This window comes from Heptranchias perlo, chromosome 17, assembly GCF_035084215.1.
Source record: "Heptranchias perlo isolate sHepPer1 chromosome 17, sHepPer1.hap1, whole genome shotgun sequence".
NCBI classification, from domain to species: domain Eukaryota; kingdom Metazoa; phylum Chordata; class Chondrichthyes; order Hexanchiformes; family Hexanchidae; genus Heptranchias; species Heptranchias perlo.
Window position 1 is genome coordinate 35,696,292 of NC_090341.1, and position 17,127 is coordinate 35,713,418.

Consider the following 17,127-nt stretch of genomic DNA (forward strand, 5'->3'; position numbering starts at 1 on the left):
CCTGCCTGCATGACCACGCAGGAAGTAACCAACTGGTGTAGTAACTAGTTGGCATTACGGTCAATACATGTTCTACTTAATGGAGCCTTAAACGTATTTCAATGTAAAGAAATCAAAGGAAAGAAAAAGAACTTGTGTTTTTATAAGCACCTTTCATGTCCTTCAGATGTCCCAAAGTGCATCACAACCAATTAAGTACTTTTTGATGTGAAGTCATTGTTATGTCAGCAAATGTTGGCAGCCAATTAGCACATAGCAAAGTCCCCCAAACAGCAATGAGGTTGGTGACCAATAACCTGTTTTAGTGGTGTTGGTTGAGGGATTAATGTTGGCCATGACACCAGGAGAGCTCCCTTGTTTAAAATTACAGTTCTAATTTTTGTTAAAGTGGTGGTGAGCAGAGTATGTACTGACAATAGCAACATCTGTTAAACTTCTTCCACAATCAGGTGGGCAGGGAGAGGCAGAAGGTTTTCTTGTCTTATGGCAAATAATGTTTTATACAGCTACTGCACATTATGAAATGAGGTAATTTTACGATGCATTATATTACAAGGCTGCCTCTGGAGCCTGTGTTGTAAGTGAGGTTCTTCTAGAACTTGCTGAGGCACTGAGCTCAAGCTCATCAGTTAGATTTGGAAAGGACCTTTCGAGACAAACAATCCGCTAGTCACCACTTTTCTTTTGGCTGTGGGCAGGTTAATCTTAGCCTGCCCGTGAAGGCCAGCAATGATTTTACTTAGCTAGCTTGTATAGATCTTCCACACCATTGCAAGATTGCACATGTGCATTTGCTTCAAACTCAATTACAACTTTTCAACTGCGCTCGCATAAAATTGAGCATTTACTGTAAATGGATGAATTCAAAGCAACAGCTTCACGACAGCCTGGCACAGCTTCCACTAAAAGTGGCTCAGTTACATAAATCAGTTGAATTGTGCATCAGCTCACTGGATTGAGCAAAATATAGCTCAAAAAAACATGTAGTGATGAACATGTAGTGAAGCACAGATATTGCGGCTGGCTACACCATATGGTTCCAAACTTTTAGATAGAAAGCATATGGGTGGGCTATTTCTAACGTGGTTTTTTTGTATATATCTATAAAATATATAAAAAACATGCACACTTTTATCGTGTCAAATGGTGGTCTAATTTATTTTAATTACACACTATGCCTGCCCATATTTCTAAACCTTAAAAATCACAACAAAAACAAACAGGAGACGATAAATCTGAAAAATCTTTCTAATGCACTTCAATATTTTCTGTTGTGAAATTATCAGGAATGAATTGTTTTTCATTATTTTCAGGCTGGCAACATAAGAGTCATACATTCCACCAGGAGATATATAAACTCTAGAGTTCTCTTAAACCAGCAGTACAGATAAAATAAAACAGGACGCTGGAAATCTCTTTTCAGATGCTGAGGAATCTAATGTGTTTTTATTTCAGTAACAAAATCTAAATATGTTTACCCGCAGTTACTCATCCTGTGGTCAGGCAGCATTCATGGTACACACAATTGATAAACTCAACATTTCTAAATTTTAGAACAGTGCAGAAGATTGCTCAATATCACTGATTCATCCTTTGTGTAACCAGGAAATGAAGGCTTCCAAATATTGCCAAAGTTTATTTAATTTCTATATGCTCAAACACCAGGTCAAGCATGAAAGAGACACGGCTGTCTCTACTAAAAAAACTTTTGCTGATGTGGTTTAATGCTGTTTTCTGGTATTTTTCCAAGCACAATTCTCAAAATTATGAGGGGAATGGGTGAAGAGAACATGGATTTTAACTAACGTTAAAAAAGCTCCATCAACAGGTGCCATGGTTGCTAATGTAGAAGAAGTGAATCGAGTTGAAAAGAAAAGCTAGGTTGCTTCCTGCGTCAACACCACTGCCAATATTCTGTTCTGGCTTAAAAAGTACAATGTTTTTATTTTAAAACATTTTTAAACTGCCTTGATGGCAAATTTGTGCAATGGCATCACAACAGCTTCCATCGGTGATAAGCAAGGCTGGGAAGAGGGAGCAATCACTGTATTAGACCAAATCAGCTGGTATCCAAAGCCACGAGAAACAAATGTTTTAACGTACAATTGCCTTACAGCACTGCTGCTAGTGGCAAATAAGCGAGTTCCCACCCTCCATATTGTAGCAACGCTAACAGAGAGCACCAGCAACTAGGGTGACTGACTCCATGGTCAGCATGTCCATACAATCTGGTTTACACATAACTGGCACGTAGAGACCTTCATCAGGCATTATCTTGTGGTCAGAAATTGAAATGGTTTTGGTGTTGCTGCCAGGCCTGTGAAATATGGCCCACGATGTCACTGCGAGAATTTCATCCCACCAGAAGCTAAGACTTACAGGATCACACCGAGATGATATAAACTTGTTAATAGACTATTACATATATTTTTGTCACCAGAGTTTTTTGTAGTCCTCTTCCACCTGAACTAAAGTTCACTTTACTGTTAGTAACTTGTTAAATGGAACTACCTGCGATTAGATCTGCACTACAGCAATTCATTTTAAATTTAACATTGGCAAATCACTAAATATTAGGTACTTGTTGCAACTGACAAAGTGATGACTTGGGAAATTTGAAACATAGAGCTGTTATCAAGGAAGTAAAGGTCAAAACAGATCAGGATCATTTATTTAATGGCTTTGTTGCACTGTTATTTTAGTTGACTTTGTCAGCATACAACATGTGCAGTGAGCAGTGACTCCTTCCTAATCAGCCATAGGCTCCTACTGGCTCCAACCTTTCCTTTGCAGCAGGAATAAAAAAATTACACACTTAATAGAATGTTAAATCCTTCCTGGGTTAATCGCGTGTCTTCTCCAGGCCAAGTAACATTTCATCATTTGTGCTATTTTGACAAATTTTGGATGTGATAACAAACCGCCATATAGGAATCAACACTGTCATTTTAATATATATTCAAAATCTACCATCTATTTCAATACAGAGGTCACTCTTTCATTGGTTTTCCTTCTTTGAAGAGATGCTTAGCCATAGCAGCACAGCCAATATGGTCAACTTCAGGGGTGGGGGGGGAAATGAACCTGACCTTCCTTCCCACCCCTATGGTACAGTATATTAGTGCTCAAACATCTTGCGCTGACATTTTAAAATAATTTATTGCAATTTTTATTTGAGGATTCCCCTGCCCCACCATCTCCATTTTTCCTTCCAAGGTCATACACCAGCTTTAACTGAAAGGTGAGCATTAAGCTCAAGTCCTTCATCAGAACTGGCCAGCAAGTGTAATGCAACATCATCATAGGGGCAACTCTCACTATCCCTCTCTACAGGGAGGCACTTGACCTCTATTTAGCATCATTTGACAACAACATGGCAGAGTTGAGGAATTCAAAGCAACAGCAGAATGAACATGCATCCCTCACTTTGTGGTGCCACAACACATTGTGCTGTCATATTCTAATTATTTGCTTTTAAGTTTAATTATCAAGTGCTAAGTTTTCCTTTAAACTTGCAAGGCAAAATTAATTTCTCATTACTCTTTACCTACATAAACTTGCAAGGTTTTTATTTGGGGGGGGGGGGGGGGGTGGGGAGGAGGAAGAGAAAGAGTACACTCGATGGCTTTATGGGTTAGATACACATTTTTTTCGATGGCTTTATGGGTTAGGCACATGTCTTTCACCTCATGGACCTGGGTTTAAATCCAGCCCAGATTGACGGGATGAAAATTTGTTCTGTTTCTTTGATGGGCGTTTGAAAAAAGACAAAAAAGAGTGCATGGGAAAGTCAGGGGAGAAGGAAACAAAAAGGAAGGAACATTCCTTCTTCCCCAAGGTTGTAAGAGAGATAGCATATTTTGAATCAGACAATAAGTTGGCAAATGCCCCCCCCCCCCCCCGATTTGAAGCTACTTACTGTGTATTTGGGAGTCAAGCAGTTCACACTGAAAGCATTTTACCTCCCTCTTCTGCTTTTTGCTGCAATGCCACTCAATTTTCATTTGCAAATGCCCACACAAGCATCTGAACAGCAAGTGTTGGCGGCCCACTTGACTATGGTATTGTGATAGTGGAGCTTGACTCTGCCTTCAACTAAGAGCCACATGTGCACGCATTACCAATATGGGTCACTGAAGACAGATCACAAATAGCAACCCCGGATAGTTTTTTTCCCCCTTTTCAGAGCTCAAGGACTGTAAGACCAACTGTAGTGTCCCCACTTCTACCCTACGATCCCTTTACGATGCTACTGCTAGTGGCAGGCCCAAGTGCTTTAAACTAAATGAGGCAGTGCTACCACCTCCGACCACTGAAAGAAGTGGTTTTCCTTTGTATTCCCCAAAGTTGAAATTTTTTTCCTGGTTGGGGCAGGCAGACCTATACAAACCAGCAGTGTCATTATCCAATTGCTAGCCTGCATGGACCTTCTCCTGCCATTGGAATCAATTCAGCAAATTTTTAAATGTTGCACATGTGTGCAACTTAGTGTTTGTCTGTTACCACCATGGCTATGGAACATACCTCTCTGATTTCTTGTCAATTTCAATCATGTCTTGCTGCCCCAACCTCCGAGTGATCATTTTAAAATTTAAAATTGACATGGAACTATTGCAACCTTCAAGACTTCTTCCTGGAGTTACAGGAATTGGGGGACACAGGAAGTCTGGTGTGTGCCTAATTTGGTTTTTTTTCTCCCACGCTTCTCTGTTAGAAGGATTAACACTATTGTAGATAGTTAACGGACTTAAATTCTGCAATCACAACACTCCCAGGGAATACAGGTAAGAGAATCAGGGCTACAATATTATAGCCCTATCTCCAATCCGTGCTCCCTTCATAATATGTTACTCCATTTGATTTGATTAAGAAATATGGAAAAAAACAGCCACATTCCAGACCAAAACTTTGTAAATCTGTATTTGTGTAATGCATTAAACTTATATGAGCACCTACTATAATACAATTTTAAAAATGGTTATTTGAATATCCACGTGATCAAATGGAATGTCCCTGATTTTCAAGCTGGCAAGCTGTAAGCTATGATATGGAAACTGTCCCACAGTATGAATGATGCAGGGTCTTCCAGCATATTACAGAAATGCTGCTATTTAAAGTGGTTTTGTAATAACAAAGGGGCATTAGCTAAATTAGAATGCAAAGACTAGGGGCCAACCCTGGAATAATTGGAACTTTCAAGATTAAGATAATAGATTTTTGTTAGGCAAGGGTATCAAGTGATATGGAGCTAAGGTGGGTAAATGAAATGAAGTTAAGGTACAGATCAGCCATGGTCTAATTGATCAACTATAGGCTCGAGGGGCTGAATGGCCTATACCTGATCCTATGTTCCTACTTGATCTGTACTTTCAGCAGAAGATACTCGATAGCAATCAGAATCAGGTATGAGCAAATTTTCACCTCCCTAACCACTTGTAATACATTGACTACTGTCTTGACTAAGTGCAGCTGACTCAGCACAGACTGGGAATTGTCAATGCCGGTCACATTTAACAATCCACCAGGTCGGACATGCATCTTTGTTCATTCTGCTGGGCTTCAAAATTGAAAAGCAGTCTGAAGCTCCAATTTCAATGTACCTTTGCTTCACCTGGCCCTGTGTTTCAAGATTTTACCTCCAAAACACCAACTGACAGCCAGTTGTTTTGATTGAAAGCTGGTGGATGAAACTTTGTTGCACCTAATGAACTGTAATTGTCCAACATGATTTTTTGCTTGCAATAATAAAAATGATTGAGCTCTACACCATTAACATCTGAATCACCTTCTTGGTTGTTACAAATAGGATCCTAGAAATACTGGATCAAGGCTCAGCTACCCTACCCACTCTTCTAGAAAGTGTCCATTGCTGAAACTTTTTTTTAAATGTAAGTTTGCAAGTAATTTTACAAGTTACTTCAAGTAAAATAAAAATAAGGCTAAGTTATACGATTTGATTTTGTTTAGTCTACCTGGTAGGGGAGCCTTGCCGCAAGCCATAACGTGCAAGCCCCATTATACAAACAGTTTCCCAGCGGTCCTCAGTGACATGGCAACCTTCAAGCCTTTTGCTGCAATGTCCTCACAGTATTTCAAAGAAATTACTTTTTCTATTTGCAAACCAACCAACATTGTCCTTACATCCTTTGTTTTCTGTTTAGGTTGTGTCATTACTGGCCCCACGGCACGATGCATTAAAGTTGTAAATATATTCCATATTTTAAGAGAATGAGTCCCCTCCTCACTCCTCTGCCTAAACTTCCACATTACCACGCTATCATCTTCATGCCATTTATCATTTGATAACAATGCTATTGTTGTACATCCTTATCTACATACCATCAATTTTTAAATACATGTTAACACACACAGTAACATGATTGAGAGGACGTGTTCTATGATTTTGTCAGATCTAGGCAGTTAACTTTATCTTGAAAATCATTTGGTAGAATGCAGAGAGGGTGGGCCACAGGTTATTTTTTTTCCTTTTATGTTGCAGTTTTATTTCCCTCCCTATCTGGTTTCTGTAGCTTCAAAGATCAGTGCAATCATGAGCTGAACCACAGCACTGTTTAGGTGGGGTCTGAAGTCACTAGTGGGAGAGAGAGCAACAGATCACGCAGAGTAAAGAGAAGGGGAATGGCAACACTGCTGGAAGGGAGGGATCAAATGAGGCTGGCTGGGGCGGAGCGGGGGGAGGGTGGAGAAAGTGCACAGCAAGAGAGTATAAGTGGCTTGAGTTGCCATCCCTTTGCAGCTTGTGCTGGATGGATGGAGCCGAACGCTGCATTCAAAAATTTTTAATTGGAAAGAAAAAGTCATTATAGAATGGGAGCTCAGAAGTGAAGTGTACGAGCAACTACCATATTGGAAAAAAATAGGCAAGTCCCCAACCCGACAAGTCATGTGCTTCCACGTACCAACAGATCATTGAAAGAGACTCAAGGACCAATGGAAGCTGACACAGGTATATTAGATGGCCAGAACAGAATCCGAACTCAACATTTTAATAAAGATGGATGGATAGATCGATTTCTGAATTATGGCTTTAAACATATTAAAAGGAGAAAAAAAAACATGCAGATATTAAAAAAAAAAGTTTTACACAAAAGCACAGTATGCAGATTAAAATAGCTCATGCTACCATGCTGGGAACATACTGCATCACATAATGACTCAATTAGCACAGAATAATTATTCTTGTTTTAAATATGAAAATTATTCAAAATGAAGCTCAATAGCCTAGATTCTGTCAAGTAACCTAAATAACAAGTAGAGTTTACATCATAAGAGGTCACTTCTAAACTAGGTCAAAGTCAGAACTCCCCAAGTGAGCAAAGACTGCTACTGACTACACAAGTAGGTCTGCCTGCAATCTTATGAGATGGCTTATTAATACTGGAAATAGACAAAAATTCAAAAATCTCCAAAGTTGACTTTATATATTCACATAAGCATAGTAATAAGAGGGAAAACATTAAAAAGTGCATTTTGATAAATGAATCAGCAGAAAGATAACAAACCAAGACTGCTGTCACACTGCACCTACGAGTCTGAGACATGTAGATCGCAACATGTACTCTGCAACCCTCGTATGCACTGCTGTATCCTGCCACTGAGCTCAGCCAGGAAAGAGCTCTGCACATGTGTGTCTTTACAAAAGATAGAGTTCCACTATCCAGCTGGACATTTTTAATGTTTTGACATTGTGAGGAGAAATGTTCACACTGACAGTAGCAGTCTCTACTCAAGTCTATAAATGTCCAGAGTGCTTAACAGGCTGCCAGAACAATTTTAAAAGTGGCTTTCCATCAGAACTGTATTATACCATGGCTGTTGCAAAAGGAGAGAAGGATGAAAGCACCCAGAGAAGGTGGCTTCACTTCTCGGGCCAATAGATGCTAGAAAGTCAACCTGCTAATCTGACACCTGAATTATATTGCTGAGTTTGTGTGACTGCAACAATACTTGATGTAAAAAGATTTTTTTTATATAGTAAACACGAGTGGGAGTGTTTCCACCTTGAATGTTTTGAAGTATTTCTTAATTCTACTGATCCAATCATATTTCCAATCCATAAAACTAATACCTTACTTACACTTTACTAGTGCAGTCAAGGGCAGTTCTAACTCCACCACGGGACTCTAAACAAAAAGCAACACATTTGCTTTCCAGAGGATCTAAGACACCTCAAAAGAGGTGATTTCCACACATGCCTCTGGAGTCAGTGCTGCTCCTGCCAACTACGGGGCAGAAATCGCTCCCAAGATAACGGAGGAGCTCAACAGTGCTCTCCGTTGTTGGTGATGATTTGAAGGAGCAAGTTCCAACATTTGCACACGTGCAGTGAAAGGCCGAAATTCAGAACTAGTGGTTCGCTGGCGATATGACAGCTTCGAATTAAAGGGACATCACACGCTGCAATCAGAGAAATCATTGAAAAAGCTACAACTTGCTTATCTGCCTAGCTAGGAAGTAATTAATTACGCTTAAAAAGAGAGGTCTAAACTAAGTTTTAACAGCACGGTAAGTCTTAATGACTGCCAAACAACTAAAAACAAACTTGTGAAAAATGTGGAGACTCATATTACTCCTTATTTTAATAGTTTTCAAGGGATATGGGGATGGTTCAGGAAAATGGCGTTGAGGTAGAAGATCAGCCATGATCTTGTTGAATGGCAGAGCAGGCTCGAGGGGCCGGATGGCCTACTCCTATCTTTTATGTTCACTAAAAATTTTTCTTAAATTAAAATTGTTTTTACAAGAACAACTTTTCCCTTCTGTCTCTTATTCAATTCAATTATTTCTTTGGCTTTTTATTAAAAAAAATCTACATTTTTTATTTACAATGATGTACAGAATACTAACTTTAAATGAATGAAGTCCGCTTGCCTGTTTGAGCAATGCAGGCTGAATCGGTGGGCGTGACTTCTCTTCCTGACAGATTTTGTGGGCGTGTCTTCTCCTCACAGACTTTTCCAGCCGAGCGGCAACTCACGCTGCTCAGAGGCTGGGCTGATAGCGCACATCTTTTGAAGTTCAAATTCAAGCAATTTGACACCACACAACCCGCAGTGAGTAATTTCGTTAATTTAATTTGTTGCCACACCGCTCCGAGCGATTTCTGGCCCAATGTATATACACTGCTGCCAGAGCCAAAAATGTTTTCTGGCCACTTGTGTGATGAGTAGCTTGGTCTACTTTTGAGATCATTAAACTGTTTTGCATTTGCCAACCTGAACTTAAGTTCCCCGACCACTGGGGAAGAGAAAACGGCAAGAAACAAAGTTGAAAATTCTGATTTAAAAACAATTGTGTTTGCCCAGTTCTTTGTCGTTCCAGGTGCCTTGGATCTGTCTTGTAATATAAATGGGGTGGTTTCCACAGCTCTGGGTCCCTCAGGCAATACTGCAGCATTGCTTTCTAAAATAATTCCACAATCTAAGTGTGGTACTGAACAAACCTGTGATCCATTAACGGAGACAGTGGGATACAAAAGCTATAAAGCAGATTGTTTATTTTTACATAAACTAGAAGTGACAGGTGATTTTACACCATGTGTACAACCTTGGGTTGTTTACAAAAAGAACAGCAGATGTACAAGTCTTCCTCTGCACTCTGTAGTGTGAGCAGGTTTCAGGAACTGATGAAAATGTGGATATACAATTCCAATGTCAGGGTAACTTTGGAACTAGTCCCACATGTTTGCTCTCTGGGTCTTCATATTAATAGTGCAGCCCAGCTCACCAATGGAGCCGAATCCTGATGTGAAGCGCAGCAGAGTGGAACGTGGAGGTCACTTTCTGAAACATGATCTGATGTTGAAGCACAATGTAAAAGTGCCTTAGGCTTCCCTGAAGCATCTCTTTGCAGCCAGTTTCAAACTGTGTTGTCGGGTAGTTTGGGAGCAGGCCATAGAGTTGACCGCAGATGGTGTGCATTATGGAAAGACTCAAGGGGAGGAGAGAAAATATTATTCAAAAAAGAAATGGAATCTAATTTTATAAAGAATAAGCAATGCATGAAAATTAATTTTAGGGAGTAATTCAATCTTGTGGTTCTGTTATCTTTCATTAATCATTCCAGCTTTGTTTTCAGTTTAACCATTCCAAAGCCATGAAATTGAATTTGTTGAATTGTAACTTCCTTCCAGACATATTACATTATACAAGAGGCACTTCTCCCTATCCCCCAATAGGGCAAGGGGGAATGAAACTGAAGGGGGGGGGGGGGGGAAATCCAGTGCCATTTATTTCACTAGGAGAATCCTACCCACCTTAAAGCAGCCTACAAGGGAAAATAAACCTCATGTTTTTAAATTAAATGTCAGCATATTGATAACCAGATGACATTGTTTAAGCTATTAAAATTATCGTACATGAAGAAACTACACACAAATAAAAAACTTGTACCATGGGCAGATGGCATGGAAAATTTGATATTTATGATTTGAAATTTAAACAGTTTGAGAGATAATGAAAAGCATTATTAAAATATTTCAAATACACGTTGTCTTATCCAAGTCTACTTCTGTAGGTCACAGACTACAAAATGTGCTGTCTAGGCAGTCTATGAGGTATTTTTCAATAAACTGTTTATTTTTCTAGAATGTACTCATCTACTTTGTGATGATAAACTTTGCGAACACTTGTCTGTCAGCTATAATGAGTTAACGTGTGTTGTGTTGTGCTACAACAGTCTGCGGTTCTCTTTTCCTCAGGCAAGTTCACAAATCCCCATGTGTCAGCGTTTGTACAAAGAGGAAATCATCTCCTTTCTAGTTATTTATTAACCATCCACATACATTTGCAGATTAACACATTCCATAACCCAATACAGTAGAGCTCCTTTATAATTTTATCATGCTTTGAATATACCACCACCTCAGATATAAGCCACATTTTATTGGCTCTTTCGCTGATAGCTCACTTAAAGCAAAGGCTCAAAGTGATGTAAATTCTGAATAATAACCTAACCTTTTTTTGACTTTGTCCTGATTCCTGATCCATTTTACATTTGGATGAAACTTAAAATTTCACTTCAAATTGTATTAGAAATTCAATTTCTCAGTTGCTTTGAGTATCTTAATTTAAAAAAAACAGCCCTCATGAGCAACATATTGCTATGTATACATTCCATTTATAACCCCTCCCAATTACAAAGTGCAACAATCTTTTTGAATTCTCAAAGACTATTATAAAGACTTTTAGTTGTTTTCATTGAGTTACATCGAGTCTACAGCACAGAAACAGGCCATTCATCCCAACTGGTCTGTACGAGCATTCATGCACCACACGAACCTCATCCCTCCCTACTTCATTTAACCCCATCAGCAAAACCTTGTATTCCTTTCTCCCTCGTGTACTTATCTAGCTTCCCTTTAAATGCATCTATGCTATTTGCCTCAACTACTCCTTGTGGTAGCTCCAGACTTGACTATTCCAATGCTCTCCTGGCCAGCCTCCCATCTTCTACCCTCCATAAACTTGAGCTTATCCAAAACTCTGCTGTCCGTATCCTAACTTGCACCAAGTCCTGTTTACCCATCACCCCTGTGGTCGCTGACCTACATTGGCCTCCTGGTCTGAGAACGCTTCGATTTTAAAATTCTTACCTTTGTTTTCAAATCCCTCCATGGCTTCGCCCCTCCCTATCTCTGTAACCTCCTCCAAACCTACAACCCTCCAAGATCTCTGCGCTCCTCCAATTCTTGCCCCTCGCACATCCCCAATTTTAATCACTCCACCATTGGCGGCTGTGCCTTCAGCTGCCTAGGCCCTAAGCTCTGGAATTCCCTCCCTAAACCTCACTGCCTCTCTATCCTCCTTTAAGACGGTCCTTAAAACCTACCACTTTGACCAAGCTTTTGGTCACCTGTGCTAATATCTCCTTATGTGGCTTGTTGTCAAATTTTGTTTGAAAAATCGCTTCTGTGATGCACCTGGGGATGTTTTACTACGTTAAAGGCACTATATAAATCTATGTTGTTGTAGTGCATTCCACATTCTTACCACTCTTTTACCCAAAAAGTCTCTCCTGAATTCCCTATTGTATTCATTAGTGACTAGCTTATATTTATGACCTGATGTATGGTGTTTATTTAAGTAATTTAATTTCAAATACCCAGAAATGCATGCAAAGGAGAAGACAGAACTATGGCAGTGACATAATTATTTACTATATGGCAGAATGTTTTGTAATTAAATTCAAACTATTAAATATTTCTGGGAGGTGAAGAAATCAACCAGTCATATCCCAAGTTTAACAGTCCTTTTTAAACATTCAAACAAGTTAATCTAATGCTACTTTTTCTTCTCACTAAAAGTTTTAGACATTTATAATCAGCAATAGTCATAAAATGATGGTATTAAAACACAAAACAAGGTAGGAAATTTTTTTCAAGGGTAAATGTACCAACATTTAGTAGGCAGCTTTAACTAGCAGTTCCAAGTCACACACCAGACTCCCAGTAACCGTGAGGTCAAGTGTACGAAGTGTGAGGCCCCAGCAGGGCAGCTGTGAGAGAAAGCTGCACATTGAGCTTAAAAACCAAGCAGCTGACAAATTTAATCGTCTTGCTGCATACATTACCCTTCTGAGGTTGTATTGTTACAGGTCTGACAAAAAGGAAGCAGGCTGAATCTACGACAATCTCACATTGCTTCCGTCTACATTAACTGGGAAAAAAAATCTGCTCTAACTCACATCAATGCTACACAATGACAAAAGTAGCAGTGGGGCAGAAATCACAAAAAAATGTAATCAAGTTTGACATGCCAAATGGAGCTTTTAAAATAAAGAAAATCATACATATACACAAACCTTCATTAGATTTTCATTTGGTAACTTATTTTTGACAGTAAATTCAGTACAATTGACGCAAGGGTTAAATTTCTTACCTGACGTAATCTCCCTTCGTTTCCTGGGGAATTAGAAAGGGAATAATATAGGATCACTCAGTGCTTGAACAGAACGTAACAAAAAAAAAATTTACAACTACCTTAGTTATTAATTTAGTGGTCTGTACGCAAGCTGGAAAATTACAAAAGGAGTGCGAACAAGACCAGAGCAGATTGGATCAGCATGTAGGCGTCCAAAGCGGACACTGGCAACTCTTCCCCAGCAACAAGAAACACACAAGGTGAAAGACGGTGCGGCACAACACCAGGTCACAGAGCAGACCATTCCACCCCTAGCCTCGTCTCGTCTGGAATGTGCGAAAACAAACCAGCTGGCGGAGCAGAACAGAACAGAGCTCCTCATTGAAGCGCCTCCTGTAAAACTCTTGTGGCAAAAGCTGCACAATCGGGAAGTTTATCTGGTTTGATTGTGCGGTGGGAGAGTCCAGGAGCGGACAGGCTCTGCTTTCACACAAGGGAACTTTAAGGAATCAAACTGGTCTTACCTGCAGTACGTGCGCAGCTAACTCGAACACCGTCTCGCTGTCCACCTCAATGTCGCCCTGTGGAAAAAGGCAGGAGAAAAAGACATCAGGAAAGAGCCGGCTCTCGGGAGATGAGCTCGGGAAGCGAACACCTCCCCTCTCCCTCCAGGACTCGGCCACACCACACCGGCCGGGGGGGGGGGGGGGGGAGGAGGGGGTTACAAATCACAGACCAACAGCTTTCACCCCAATCTCTACTTACTCTGCTTCGCATGCACTCCGAAACATGTATTAAAAAATACACAAGCTATCGGACGTGAACACTAGAGAAGCCCCGAGTGTGGTTATTTGCGGAGGTGTGGCTTGGGCGTTCCTTGTGTGCTTTGGTTGAGACTGACAGACCAGGTTGGGCCAGTCTCGCTCACATTCAGAGATAAGAGGAGCTTAATGGGTCAGAACAACCAAAGTAAGGCGGCGGCAGTAGGCAGCATTACACTGACAGTGATAAGGCGGTTATCAGTGTGCAGAGCTCTCTCCTTTCTGACTCATCTTTTAAAAAAAACACGGGTGTTTTGGAAGTTGGGGATTGAGGAGTGGACACATTGTCCGCTTGTACTTTGCTCAGCTCGCACCTCATTCACGTTTCTGCTCAACGGCGACTCGAACAATGAGTTGCAAATACGGGCGTTAATGCGGATGGGTTTGAGGAAAAAGTGCAACTTTTTTTTGTTTGCGCGAATTGAGTTGTAGAAATGTATCGACTTATTCGCCCTGCATTAAGAACGAACAATTACTTTTCGGGAAAAGCGAGTCTCCTTTGTTCTGTAATAAACATTCGGATATGTTGGTTCCAGAGTCAAGCCTGCCAATAATAAAACCGATTTGAAGGATCTGCAGACATTTACATTATAAAACTATTATATAACATATGATATTTTAATACATCCTCATAATTTAAGTAAGGTTTTGGGATGAAACACCATTTTGGACTATCAGTGGATTGTATATTATGGTTGGGTATTTTCTTCCACCTGAGGAAGCCCTGATCTTGTTTGGCTCGTTTGGGATATGGCAGTGCTTTCCCTTAAAGGGGAGCCATCCCAGGGCCACCCTCATTCAGTAAGTGGTTGTATTTAGAGTGGTATTGACAGTATTCTGGATGGTTTCATACTCAACAAAAATAAAGTATGTTTGGATTTTTAAAATGGAAATAAATAAAGAAAAAATATTTCATCCATCCAGTATTGTTTCTACATTCTGTCTTTCTAGGGTAAACTCTGTCCGATTTTATGGTGAATCCAATGCATCACGCTATGACAGGAAAATAGGGTCAGGCTGTCGGGTGGGAACACACAGCTGCAATCTGTTCAGCACGCCCACGTTTCAAATGGTAGCCCTCAAGCGGTAGGGATGGTTCTTTTATATTAATTTTTTTTAATTGGCTGATTGTTAGTGCCACAATTACAGTATTATTCTACTAGCAGCAATGCCAATTAAGGAAGACTGCCACTCCAAAAGGAAGAGCCTTGCCTTCAGTGACCATTTTTAAAATTAAAGGATAGAAATTATGGTTGGCAATCTTATTTTAATAACTCCCAATTGAGGAGAGAAATTTGGTAGAAGTACATTATTAAGCATTCATACTGTAACAAAAGAATGTTAAGCATTCTTACAGCAATATCAGTTATTTTAGGCCAAATTTCCTGTACTCAATGTTTGCATATTTAACAACAGTGACTACACTTCAAAAAAAATAATTGTCTGAGACAACCTGAGGGCATGAATAGCACTATGTGAATGCAAATTCTTTCTTTTAAAGTTGTTGTTATTAAGCTATTTTTTTGCAGAAATCATTTTTTATTAGCGTACAGCGACATAAATAACATACCAGTAAGTAAACAAATGTAGAAAGATATAGAAATATGATCATGTTCCAGACCCCCAGGATCCCATCACATACTGCTCTAGAGTATGGGATCTTAGTTTGAAAATCGTATGCCGTACAGGTTCAGTATGAGCCCAGAGGATTTGAATTCAACTGATATAGCAATATAACCGAGCATTGTATTTGCTGATAGAGATTTTTAATATCTTTTTCATGTATTCACGTTTTTTATTTTGAGTTGACTTTCATTGAAATATTGTGTGTTAATGACATGATCAAGGGAACTTGGCTGGGAGGATCTTTGAGCCAGACAGTGCGAGGGTGTTGAATTTTCATCCCCCGCATGCTGTCCAGTTCAGTAACTTCCAGTTACCAATTATGTCATCAGCAATCCATTTTGAAACCAAAATATTCAAAATACAAAAGGGTGTGCAAATATATTGTGATTCTTTACATTTTGTTAAACTGAATATGGATGATGAGATCCCTGTAAATGATTGCAGTGGAGATTTCTTTGGAGAGTAAAATCTCAAGTAAAAACATTTTTTGTTAACCGTAAGTTATTCAAGGTTATATTGCTTTTGCTGACTGTAGGCTGATTTTACTTGTGGTTACTTATTCGCTATGATTTATATTCTTATAAAACACAAAAGAAATTCATAAGTCTGTCACAAAGAGACCAAAGACACCACATTATTAGAATCTGAAAAGAAAAACAATAGAACAACAAGAGAATTCAAACAGAAATAAAAACTTGTTTAAGAATTGTTTTATCTCGGTGTCTCCAGAGTTAGTAGCAAGAAAATGGCAATGTAAATGCTTGGCTCTGGTGTTGAAATAGTTACGGATGAAGTTTAAAAGGACCTAGGAGTATTAGTAGACATGGTGCTTAAAATGTCTGACCATTGCAGAACAGCAATCAACAAAGCCAACAGAATATTGAACTACACAGCCAAAACAATAGAATACAAGTCAGAGGAAGTAGTAATAAAACTGTACAGTGCTCTGGTCAGAAGGCAACTAAGTACTCTGTCCAGTTCTAGTCACTGAGACACAAGGAAGACATTCAAGCACTGTTGACAGCACAGAGAAGAGCCACAAGGCTGATCCTCAGTATTGCAGCTCTCAGTTATGAGGAATGACTGGAGAAACGATGGGCCGAAGGGCCTCTATCCGTGCCGTATAACTCTAAACACTGGCTCTTGTCTGAGAGGTAATCTTATATAGAGATATACAAAATTATAAACCGTATGGAAAAGATAAATCTGGTAAGTTACTTAAAAATGTGAGAGGGGTGACAGGTTTAAACTAGTAAAAGGCAAATTTAGGACTGATATCAGGAAGGTCTTCTTCACACAAAGAGTGATCAACACATAGAATGAACTCCAGGTCGAATAGTGGAAGTGAAATGACTGGAATCATTTAAGAACCAGTTGGATGCTGCAATAGGTCTTGCCGGCTGGATGAGCTGAATGGCCACCATCAATCGCAATTATCTTGTGATCAGCTGCCATTTTTTCTGGATGTAAGCTGGCTGAGTACTCAGCTTGCTTGAAATTGCCAACAATGCAGTTTTCCTTTGGCCAGCCTATGTGGCCCTTCCCAGCCATCAGAAAAGTCAGGCAGCCAAAAATGAGGTCACAAGTCTTGATAGTCAAACAGCTGCATGTATGCTGCCGCTGCTGTGAAATCTGCCCCACAATGACATAGGACAGCAGTGGAAGTGCACAGTGATCCAAACCATGAGCATCTCTAAACACTCAATCAATATTGCTGTTTGGCTAATCCATCAGGAGGTGGGAAAGGACCTACTCGCAGTTTATTTTACCTCTCTCTCACACAGCTGACCAAGTCAAGA

At 39.8% G+C, this 17,127-nt stretch overlaps 1 protein-coding gene and 1 long non-coding RNA gene across 5 annotated transcripts in view; one reads left to right on the top strand and one right to left on the bottom strand.

The window, feature by feature from the left end:
• Positions 1–17,127, bottom strand: part of LOC137334247 (FERM domain-containing protein 4B-like) — a 261,811-nt gene that overhangs the window by 82,609 nt on the left and 162,075 nt on the right. For 3 of the 4 annotated variants that reach the window (XM_067998885.1, XM_067998886.1, XM_067998884.1), the window contains exons 6-7: positions 13,406–13,462; positions 12,900–12,922 (exon numbers count right to left, since the gene is read on the bottom strand). In XM_067998885.1, the coding sequence (XP_067854986.1) occupies positions 12,900–12,922; positions 13,406–13,462 (80 nt within the window). Of the gene's footprint in view, positions 1–12,899; positions 12,923–13,405; positions 13,463–13,646; positions 13,818–17,127 lie in introns of those variants that run through there. The other variant, XM_067998887.1, reaches the window with a different exon arrangement.
• The window catches only part of LOC137334248 (uncharacterized), a 137,547-nt gene that overhangs the window by 76,391 nt on the left and 44,029 nt on the right, over positions 1–17,127 (top strand). The gene's annotated exons all lie outside the window — the stretch shown is intronic.